We start from the raw sequence: 12,552 nt of genomic DNA, 5'->3' as shown, positions 1-12,552 counted from the left end.
TATGTTCAAGCATTATTTGTAAATTTAATTGATTTCACAGTGCCCATTGAAAATGTTATGGAAGAAAGTGGTAACGCAGTGAACAAATTCCAAGTGAATTATAATTTAGTAATAGTACGAACAAAAACGCTAGTGATGGTGTAACTGACCATAACACAAACATTTAAAAATTTGAATTATTAATACAATGTTGTACACTGTTTTGTGCAAAGTTTGAGTTTTTTTCTTTTCTTAACATGAAACACTTAGTTTCCAAGTTCCCATAAACAGAGTATTTTATTTCACTCTTGAATGGATTAAAGTAATTAAGTATTACATTGAATAGTACAGACTTTTACTCTTATCTCATATTTACTTTTGGATTACATAACATTATGTTTGTGAAGGTTTTAAAGGAAACATGAATTAATCAATAAGAACATACTCATCCCATTTAATTACAAACACAACATTTATCAATATTATGTACATAACAGATACAGAGTATAGTTTATATTATTCTACTTAATCTATCTTACATAGTTTTGGAACAAAAGTGTAAAAGGTGTTTAAAACTAAATGTAATTTCCACAAATATTTATGATACATTTGACAGATAATATTTTTCTTACACAAGCATGTTTTACTCTGGTATTAAAATATGACCAAAATATAGTTGACTTGATTTTCAACAACTCCATAGGAGTTGGAGCAAAATTTGTTTATTATTTATGTCTTGAAGACAGATCAATAGAAATCACCTGTTCAAAGTATCCAAAAATACATTACAAAAACAAACATGACTACAGCACCCGCAGCTACTTTCATGTACATTGACTTCATGTTCAAGTACGTAGCATCCTTTTTGTATTTCTGTGAAAGTATTGACAGATTTTGTGCTTTGGTATCAAGTTCTGAAAAAATATAATACAATGTTATTAGACACAGATATGTTTTGTACTGATACTAAAATTTAATATAAACTCTCCATGACACAGACCTGCCATAATTTAGTTGTGTTCGTTCACATAGTGCATGGGAAAATTTTTCTTCAATTGTTTGCTTATAAAGAAGAAGTATGGTTTATATTGAAAGGTAAGAATAAAAACATGTTCGAAACTTTGTTACAAAGTACTAATAATCAAAATAATATACTATAATATAAGGAGCACAAACATTTTTTCATTAATAAAGCAATACAACAAAATATTTCTAGCCAGTTTTGGCCATTTCCACTAGTAATCAAATTTTTTCTGTAAGTCCTGCTTTGTTTTTGTTACAGACTGCTATTGTTCTTGGTAATGAATATTAATAGGCTTTATTAAGAAATGTTTAGAATAATTGTTGAAATATTTGAGAAAGTAGATAAACATTTAGCCATACAGCAAAGATCTCAATAACTTTCTCTACTATCCATTTTGTATGCAAAATAGCTTTATTTTATCTGAGATTAGAATTTAATATTTTATAACCTTCTAACGAGAAGTTTAATGTATATGTAGTCTGTACCATTTTGTAAATTTTTTTGTAATTTTTTTTTTATTTGCACTGTAAGTAATGCAATTTTAATCAAAATTGTTAAGACTGTTAGATGTTGTTTTAAGAGAATTATTTTACTAGACCATGGTTTTTAGTGAACTAATACAGCATTTCATGTCAGTCATTTATCCCAGGACACTCCATATTGGATATACCCACCAACAACTACTAATTCTACAATTGTTACTTTTAAAACACATGGAATAATAGTTTGATATGTAGAGCTAAATGTTTTATAAAATATAATAGTTTCAATAAAATATTGCAACGCTACTTGTTTCACTTAACATTCATTACTTTTAATTAAATTAGTTATAGTATAAGATTTTTAAAGTTTTAGACATTAAACTGGAACAGCTTTAATCTATTTCAAAATTATGTTCATTTAAAAAATTTAATTATTAACCTCGTTCCAAGATGTGAGAGGTTGCATACAGAGACAATTTGGTCATATGCTTACTTTTTATTATTTTTTATTTCCCTTCAGTAGGAAATCTCAAAAACATCACGTGATTAGTTTGACTACCTGTCTCAGAATATACTTACTTTAAATTATCTGTAAATAAAACTGTATCAATAAAAATACATTAGAAGTTACTATTCACCACAAAATATACACTACAAGGGAGTCACAAATAAGCAAATTGTCACATTTACTTTTTTAAGCATGTAAATAAAAAAATTATTTTATGTTTCAAAAGAAAATCTGTCTAATAAAATAACAACATGGAAAATCTAATTTGAATTTTTGTGAGTGATTCTATTTATAAATTTAAATTTTTTTATATCAGGGAATATTGCCGAATTGGGTGTAAGGGACAACAAATTTTCAATTATTTTTGAAGCAAAGTGAGTAAAAGACTAACAGTTATTACAAGGTCTTGTAAATAGATATATTAGAAGTGATGAAGAGTTCTCAAATTGCTAATACTGTTAATCATAATACTACAGAATGATCAAAAATTGCTGTAAACTGCCGTTGGTGCAACCTCTTGCATGTTAAAAACTAAGTTGTGCAAAGAAAGTCAAAGCTGTTGGTACTTTATATGTTTGTTAAAATTAAATTAAAAATAATTAAGAACACTAAGCTAACATTAATAAAGTTATTTCAGTTTTTACTATATTATATAACTTAATCAGATTTATATGTTTGTGCAGTTAATATTTAGGTTGGCCACTACTAAAATATTAATTCATTGTGGAGAGCAATCTAATTAAAGTAAACACCTTATTGGAATTGTTTTACAATATTGTTTATAATATTCTTTAAAACTTTTAAACACATATTAAATACAGGTTTTTATAATATTTTACCTGAAAGAACAGTTCCTCTTTGTAAAACATCATCAATATTTTGGACCATTATTCGCTGAACATCCTGTAGTTCTGTGCTGAGATTGTTGAAATTTCTACGTGCTCGTGAGTCAGTGAAAACTTTCTTTGCTTTCTGTATATAAGTGTCTGAAACAAAGAATATACAAGTTTATACACATCTTTTGTTGCAAGACTGTTGAGTTTTATCTTTCTTGGATATTTATCACAAATTTAGTGTGTAAAACTTCAGTATTAAGAATTGGAAACTACACTTTAACTGCATTATCTTATCGACATAAATTGTGATATTCACTCATCAGAAAAACAACAGCTTTCCTGAAATTTGATTTGGAGTACATCTGTAACTGTGGTTTACTAACCGAATACTTACTAAGCTTAAGGTGGCATTTATGAGAACTGTGTAAAGTACTTGTTGGTAAAAGGGCTGGTCCAAGCAGTTATGGAACTGTAAGAAAATCTTGGATGCAGCAAGATTTTTCAGAGTGGTACCACAATTTATTCAACACCCACTTGGAAATTGCTCAAGGTGATTCATTTTTATGTGTCAGTAAAATTACAGACAGACAAGTAAAGGAATTACAAACTGAATATTAGTGTATTAAAAGTTGTAAAATCAATACAAAGACAAAGTGAGTTTTCTAACATTCTTGAGATGCAAAAACATGAAAGTTATATGTAAACGTGAAATATAATTATCCAATGGCTTCAATGATTGATGTCTAATCATTTAATTTTCTAGGTTTTTTTAGCAAACTCAGGATAACATTATTTTGAACATATACCATTGTTGTATGTTTACAATTTGATAGATGTGTTCTGTCCTTGTAACACACAACAATGGTAATGATTGAAATGATGTTATCCTTTCAAATCAATCATTATCAATAATAAATTTTAATAAATAATTGGAAATGTTAAAACATTCCTGTACAAAATTCAAACATTTGAAAAAAGGTTAGAGATGCCATTTTAGATACCACTAACCTTGTTGTGCCAAAAATAAAAATAGTTATTAATTTTTTGTGAGACCATTACAAAAGCTACTATAGGTTATGTTAGGAAATGTTAATGCTTAAATGTATGCTCAAGGCAAATTTGCTTGATTTAGCAGATAACAATATTCTCCCAGTACACTTAAATTGCCTATCTATAATACTATAAAAAGTTTATTTAAAAATTTATCAATTATCTTGTTAGTGTTGTTAAGTCATTTAGCTTGCTTTTAACATTACTGTGTCGCAATTGTTGTTATAATTGTTTCATTTAAGTCGTAAAACATGCACACCATGGACATAATGCAAAAAGTGTACATTTTTCATGAGTATTGATGTTAAATAAAATAAAATATTACGTACGATTCATATTAACGTAAACATTTTTCACCTCATTATAAATTCCAACCCGAGCTTTTCACTTCACAACGAGGTAGCGAATGACGGCGCGAATTTCGCACTTGCCAGGAGATATAATAGATATTTTTCGCGAGAGATGCTACTGTGACAAGTTTTCAACACACAAACCTCGGATTGGTCTCGTTTTGAAGGGGAGGATTCAGGCTACGCGGCAGTGTTGCCAACATGTCAAAAAAGTATTCCCTACAGCGGTGAGAGTACCAGTACACTTACTTTCTAGACGTGCCTTGTATATACTCATGTATTTGAGTGAAAGAAAAATAGGTTTTGTGTTTGTGTGGATTGTTATAACCAAAAATATGGAGAAACCCAGTTTTCTGTTTAAAATTTATGCTTTCACTGCTTGAATTAATCATTATTAAAAAAATAATGCAGTAAAAAAATCTTATACAGTTGTCTAGTATATAATAATCTTGTATGTCTTTTGAAGAACAACATACTAAAAATTGAGAATAAAAGGTGTAGTTCATTTTTTTTAACCCTTAAGAAATTATACATTAGCTATAATTTTGAAAGTACTGTATGTACTGGTTGAGAATATTGATTAGGATTTGTATTAATTAATTTCACACCATGTCACAAATGAAAGATATCTCAAGAGTTTTAAATGATTACAACATGTGAGCAGTCACTGCTTACTGGGTCATGAGTACAATCTGTGTCTTCAGGCAACAACTGTAACCAAGCGTCATCGTTCCCCAGAGGTCTATGAAGTTGACATATCCAAAATAACTTTTCCACTTTTTTCCATTTAGATTGGTAGATCCTGTTTGTTTTCTTAAGAAGTTCATTAGTTAAGCAATATTAATCATTTTAAAACTGAGTAGGTCAACTTGACAACATAACATGTAGATTAGCCACCACATTAAAATATGATAATTAGGTTTTTGGTGTGTGTGTGTGGTATATATATTTATTTATTTATCATTTCTTCTTGTAAGTACTCATGACAAAATATTATATCAGCACTACTAACTATTTTGCAGGCTTGATTTAATGTGTAAGCCACCTTCGCGTCATGAAAACTATCTAGATTACCTACATAAAATAAAGATAATCATGTATTCAAAATACCTATTGTTTGTTTTTCAGTAGTTCTTGTTAGTTTCTACATGACTATCGTTATGATCATTATAGAGCTTTATATAATGTGGGTAAACCAACTTCACAGCATGAAAAATAGCTTACCCATATTAAACAAATTATAATTAGGTTTTCGATTTATGCGCAATCGATCTTTTCCTACTGCTTGGTTCCATAAAACTATCATTAACTAAAAAAAATAAACATATTACAATTTTATTTCAAAGTGAAAAAGTCAACTTCATGGCATGAAATTTAGCTTACCCACATTAAATGTAATTATAGCTACTGTATATTTCCGGCATATACGCATCATTATGTTCTTGTTAGTTTATATGAATAAAGTTACTAAATCAATGGTGACATCCATTCACCAAATTTATGACAAAAACTAGTGGAGTAATTTTTATAAGATTGTTTAGCTATTTTTGACATTCATTTATGAAACACAAAGAAACAAATGAAGAACCCCACATAAAGCACAAAGTATACCCATACTTGAAACATTGGAATTTCCAGAATGGACATTCTATGGTTTGAAAGCATATTTTCACTAGAAAATTGAATATGTTTTATTGAGGGTGAGAGTTATTACGAGCTATTGAGCACATTAGCCAAAAAGAGTATTGCTGTTTTGTCCAGCTAGTGATGCTCCTTCTCAAGAAATTTGCTTGTGCACAGAGGCGGGCTGGGCGCAACATGTCTAGAATTCAGTATCATGACTGTACCTCACTTGATCTGCACCTCCACTCACAAGTAAAGACAGATTGAAATAAATATTATCTGATTTAAAAATAAATACAATTGTAAATAGTATAAATCAGCATTCACATGCAGAACCAGTAATATAATGCAATATTTACCAAATTATAAAATGATAGCTAATATTTTCATATTAACCCAAATTCATAAGGGTTTACAAAAAATGTGTATTACGCCTTTAATTATTAACTTAGAACTCTCAATTTTAGTACGTCATTCTTCAAGAGACATACAAAAAATGCTATATAATAATATTTTTACTGTCTTTTTTTGAATAATAATGAATTTAAATGGAGAAAGCTAAAATTTTATAAAGAAAACTGATTGTCTCCATATTTTTGGTTATAACAATCCACACTAATGCAAAAAGTTGTTTCCGAGTAATATAAGTGTATTAATATAGCAGATGTTTAGTGTGTGAGAGATGTTGCCGGGACCAGGCGCCATCAGGGATCTTATTTAGAAAAACAAACTATAAGTAAGGTTCATTAAAGTAACTGTGTCTTTCACAAGTCATTAGTATCAGATTATTAACAAATACTTTATTTCATTTACCATCAATGCTTATGCACTTATGGTAAATCACTATAAAACTTTAAAACTATAAAATTTGTAATTTAAAAAATCTTAAAACTAACATAACTTACCAAATTCAATGAACGAATATGGTCTTGATACAGTGTTAACTTTTTTACCATGTTGCGAATAAAATTCTTGAGCTATATCCTCAAGGTATTGAAATGCCAACCGTTTGGAATAGTTGCGCTCACACAGCACAAGGTAGCACACGTCCCGTTCTATGAGGTAACTGCAAAAATAAGGTTTATGATGAATTTTTAATTACAATCTACTTTGAATTATTAAATGAACACTTGTTTACAAAATATATTATTGCGTTGAGAACAAATATGAAAAAGTACGAGTTACATATTTGTTAATTCCATAATAGATCTAAACTAATACTTGCTGTTATGGAATAGCTGAAAAAAGAATTCTGCATCCATGTGGTGAATAATTAATTAATACAAACTATCATATTAACTTATTCACAGTCAAACACAAACCAATATTTAAAAAATTCATTTTAGTGAGACCTTTCAATAGCCTTGCTATCAAAAGGCCTCACAAAAAAAAAAGTTTTAAATACTGGTTTATGTGTTTGAATGTAAATAAGATAACAAGTAGCCAATACAAGCTCCATTATTCAACAAACTACTGTATGTTTAAATCACATAATATGTTTTGTCAAAACTTACTTTACTATTATGTATTGTTAGTTAATGTTCTATGGTTTGTTTTGAGATGATTAACACCATTTATTCTGTTACTTTACTAACTGGGTTTTATTTTCCATTACAATCCAACAACAATAATATAGTAAATAAAATTAACCAAACAAAATACTACTTTGAGGAATTTACTTACTGAAAAAAGTATGGTCCTGTTTCAATAGTACATTGGGGAGGGCTTTGGGCATTCAATTTCCTGAAGAGCATTTTAGCTTGGTTTTGGTACTCAACAATATTTCGTCCGGACTGAAAATACGAATCATGAGAATCAAACAAGTATTGATAAATTCTATGTTGTACTAAACCAAGAATATACTGCACTTCGTTTAAAGAAACTACAGAATCAAAAAAATCAACATTAACTTAAAATTATGGCACGTTTAATAAATACCAATCAAACCATACTTCATCTCGGAAAATGAGTTTTAAGATAAAATAGTTTTTAAATACAGTAATGTATAGTATATATACTTAAACAATTGAAAAACAAAACATCAATGTGACAAATTAGTCTCTCAAAGGAATGCATTGTCTATGCACAATTAACTTTGTCTCTATAGAATATCCATGTCAATTTATTTAAATGCAGGCCCAAAATATATTATGGCAGGTTATGTTAAATATCATTAAACTTCACCAAATTAATTTTAATGTTAATGATCTAGATAAACAATGAAACAACAAACCAACTGGTAACAAAAAATAACATTTTACCCAATTATACCAAACAGAAACATTAAATGGATAAGATTAAAAAGAGTTTACAGCCAAAAATCTTAGAACAATCTTCTAACTCAAGAAACTGTGCCTTGAATGTGTGATTAATATAACCAGACTTGAAACTAGTAAAACCTACACTAAAGATATAGAAAGTAAGATACATATAATCTTTCACAAAGCAATAGTCTGGATCATAAAACACCTCTTACTCCAGATGTAGAAAAAAAACAAAATAGTCAAGACACTGAATTTACCATCCAATAATAAAATATGTAACACTATGTAAAAATACATAAGATGTATATATACTAACATATATAAAAAATGGGGGGAAAATAAAAACCTTTACTGTAAGGCTATGAGTCCTTTTGTTAACTGATTGTAATGTATAGATATGTGAATAAATTTAACTCAAATTCAATTATTTTGAATATGAATAACGTTTTGAATTCAAAGAGGTTTTGGGAAGTGATAAATAGTTTTAAAAAACAAAATGGGAGATTGGTGGGGAAATATTTCAGTAAGTCAGTGGATTGCACATTTCAAGAGCCTGCAAAAACTCTCCTTATTATCAAATTGCATTTGCTACGCAGAACCTTTAATTGTGAATGAAACCCTAGATAAGGAAATTGATACAGGTGAAGTCAGGGAAGTACTGAGTAATCTGAAAGACGATAGGGCTCCCTGTTATGACACGGTATCCGATAAATTCTTTAAATATGCTCCATATTCCCTACTTGAAAAATGACTTACTGTTTATAATAACATGTATTCAAGCAGCCAAATACCGGGCAGCTTTAAAAAACTCTGTTATTTGCCCATTATACAAAAAGCATGACATCTAAATAGTAAAAAATTACAGGGGGTAGATAACATATGTAAAATATTTTGCAGCATAATTTTAAACAGATTAGAAAAATGGGTAAACGAACAAAATATTTTTATTGAGCTCCAAGCAAGTTATTCTACAATAGATAAAATTTTTAATTTAACTTGCATGGTAAATATACAATCGGCAAAAGAAAATTGCACGTTATACTGTTTTTGTATTGGTTTTTCTTCTGCATTAAACTCAATCCTTATTATTTCTCTGTTGTACAAGCTGTAATGTCTTGGGTTGTTGACTCACATGCTACATATACTCAGAGCAATGTACAATGGAACTTCGTCTGATGTACAATGAAAGGAGTGTCACCTGCTTTTAAAATGAAATGAGTTTAAGGCAGTGCAGTATAATGAGTCCCTTATGGTTTTTTGTCATTTATTAACGATTTGCCGGATTTACTGGGTGGAGGATGTACTTTCAGAAAACCATGATAAATATGTTACTTTACGTGGACAATATGTTTCTGCATCTACAGCAACAAGCTCATATGATTAATGATTTAGAAAAGGGGGAAACTAAACAAAAATGAGACGTTGCGGTACCAAGAGGCAGATATTGAGGTCGTAAATGAATATAAATAATTGGGTGTCAAATTTATATCACAGTTATCGGTGGGAAAAAAAGAAAAATTTAGATATCAAAATTAGTTATAAATTCAGTCTAGCCAGGGTCCTGATTGAGGAGTTCAAAGAATGTATTACAAAAAATGTTTAGATTTCCCTATAACACACCAAATTACATATTTTTCATTGAAACTGGCTCGGAAAAATTATACTACTTTACTCTTCAATTATTAAATCTAAATTATCTCAGAAGAATCTGGAGTACGACACTGAATAGTTTTCCCTTTATATTAGTAATATAAAACATTTCTTCTGATTGCAAGTAATATTTGAATCGCTTAATTAAAAGGCAAAGTTAAAATTAGTATTTGTTAACTACTTTTTGTATTAATTGTAGTTATAAGAGAGTTCAGGGCGGTCCATTGTATTTAGTGCTTGATATTTGTTCTTTACTTTGATCTAAATAAATACAAATTTACTTGTAAATTGCTTGCTGAGAGCTCATTTCCTATTAAAGTTAGGAAGGCCACTTGACACTTAAGTAACAAGTACTTATAAACAGTTTTGTGTCCCAGCGACTCATGGCTAATAAATCAATAAATGGCTTAATTAGGGTCAGTGTACGATACACGAACCCAATATTGCTTAACAGAACTATCAATATATCTAAAATAATAAACAAAAGTCATATGTTTGAAATTAAAAGAAGCAATTAAACCTGTTAACGAGCAGAGTATAATAGTTTAATGAAGTTAAACCATGAATTAATTTCATAATCTACCATTATGAATATGTTAATGTACATTACTATATTATAACCATTTTAAGAATGACAATGTGTTTGTGCCAATAATGCAACCACCTGACACCAAAGTACAAAATTGCCAAGTGGTGTTCGTGGCAAGTGTGGCACAACGGGCTATAGAGGAACAATTACTAAATACTCAAGAAAATGTAAATCATGCACTGGATTAATATGGACTATTTGCATTCATGTTAAAGCTAATTGCTCTTCCCTTAGATAGTCCAGGTGTAATAGACCTTGAATTCAAAATATAGTGGCAGACTCATGTAAACTGATGAAAGGTGTTTCTAAACGAGGGAGACCTTCAACATCTGCAACACGTATTGATAGAGCTTTACGACAAAATACACTGGGGGCCAAAAAAATGCGTACTTCCTCAAATGGTCTGCCATGACAGTGTCAAACATTGGTCGGTTATCACAAAAGAGAGACAAAGTTGTAAACACTCTTTATACAAGGACAAATCTGTTAAATATATGACAAGTACAATGTTCTCTTATGAATAAACTGCTTTGTTAACTTCCGTCAGTAAAGAGGATTGTCAATCAAATGTTCTAATTAGTTAATCAGTATCGGTTGATTAGGCTGCAGTATACTAGGCGGCCTATACCACAATCAAATCAGGAAACCAAAGTATTGATTAGAAATATCTAAACTTATATAGAAATCATTTTAATTATAGTTTTTACAATAAATTAATTATTGCAGCTCATTTTAATGTACTGAAAAAGAATATTGTTCAAAATGATTTGTATGGTATTTGAGTAATGGCCACAACAACAATGGTGATGAACATGTGTTATTTGTTTCACAAAAGTTTATCCTTCAAAATAGTAACTAAAATGTTATGGTTACATATAATAAATAGACATTGCTAAGATAGTTACTTATTCATCAAATTATTACTTTTATAGACATAAAAACAGCTGAACTATACCTTTGATTGCCCGGACAGTAAAAAAATCATACTATAATTTGAAATTCTATAGGCTAATGTAATTCGGTTTGACATTTTGGTTTCAGTAGATAAAATATCTATAAGTATCGATGATTAAATTGTGGTGATGGCCGATGATGATACTGAAGCTGTTGATTATATTGATGGGTGTAATTAAGCAATATCATTTGCTAATATTGATATAAAAAACTGGGTCCATTTATCAAACTTTATTTATCTAAGAACCCTGGGTCTGCTTATTGTAATCAACCCTTACCAAGTATCATAAACAAGTCTTGTTTATAAAGGAAGACAATACCTTAGTTAAATCTACCTACATACTAAGTTACTAAGAATGATGACTTTCCCACCCTTAATTAGCTGACTAGTTGTTATCCAATATAGCCTACTCTATGAAATGAGTCATATAATTCTTTGTAAAAAATTAATACAAAAAATTGTGTGTCTAATAATTTGTAAAATTAATTTAAATTAGGCCTATAGCTAGGGTTATTCATAATTTTTCTTCACACCTGCTCATCTTCCTGCATAGTAGCAGCTAGTGGCAATCCATCGTGTATACGTGCAATCGTAGTCATCAAAACCATTTTAGCAGAATATACGTATAATCTGATTTTCACAATAAATTAATATAACTTGATTTCATACATAATATAAAAATATACAAAAATATTAAATAACCTAAAACTGCTAAGAACACAGTTGACGAAGACACTCACACTGTGTCAACATACCATTAACAGCTGACAGGTGACAACGAATGCTGGTACACGTCGCCTCTTGTGCAGCGCCTCATTGATCACCCCCTAAAGGCATCACTAGTTCTTTACAAAGCAGTAAAATTTGTAAAGCTGTCAGAGATAGTAGTCTCCTCGAAATGTGGTAGTATATTATTTAATTAAATTATTATTAAAAAAATTGAAGGCTGTAAATTTAATATTTACATTTTTCCTAACTGAATAGTCTTCTTTCATTTCGATGTTTAAAAGAAACCTAAAGATTTTTTTAATATTTTAATAACAAAATTAATTTACTTCTCGCTTTCTTAATTTTAAAATTATAGATTTACCATTTTAATATTTCAAATGTTTGAGGGCAGTTTTGTAATTTTTCTATCCTTTGTTAATAAGTACCTTCCGTCTATCAGAGACCATTTAGTGTCAAAGTTGGCCTCGAATCAAAAAAGGGTTAGAGTTGTACGTTTTCAGTAGTAATTACGGG

The 12,552-nt window shown here is 29.4% G+C and overlaps 1 protein-coding gene across 1 annotated transcript; it reads right to left on the bottom strand.

The window, feature by feature from the left end:
• Nucleotides 1-405: 405 nt before the first annotated feature.
• LOC124360722 (vesicle-trafficking protein SEC22b) lies at nt 406-12,092 on the bottom strand. The gene is made up of 5 exons (XM_046814568.1): nt 11,844-12,092; nt 7,536-7,645; nt 6,758-6,918; nt 2,833-2,979; nt 406-893 (listed from the first exon to the last, which is right to left on the bottom strand). The coding sequence occupies exons 1-5, from the start codon at nt 11,916-11,918 to the stop codon at nt 745-747; spliced, it is 642 nt and encodes a 213-aa protein (XP_046670524.1). The 5' UTR covers nt 11,919-12,092; the 3' UTR covers nt 406-744.
• Between the last annotated feature and the right edge of the window lie 460 nt (nt 12,093-12,552).

The sequence above is a fragment of the Homalodisca vitripennis genome, chromosome 4, assembly GCF_021130785.1.
Source record: "Homalodisca vitripennis isolate AUS2020 chromosome 4, UT_GWSS_2.1, whole genome shotgun sequence".
Classification (NCBI taxonomy): Eukaryota; Metazoa; Arthropoda; class Insecta; order Hemiptera; family Cicadellidae; genus Homalodisca; species Homalodisca vitripennis.
The sequence above is the reverse complement of the archived record's forward strand: the minus strand, read 5'-3'. Positions and strand labels throughout refer to the sequence as shown.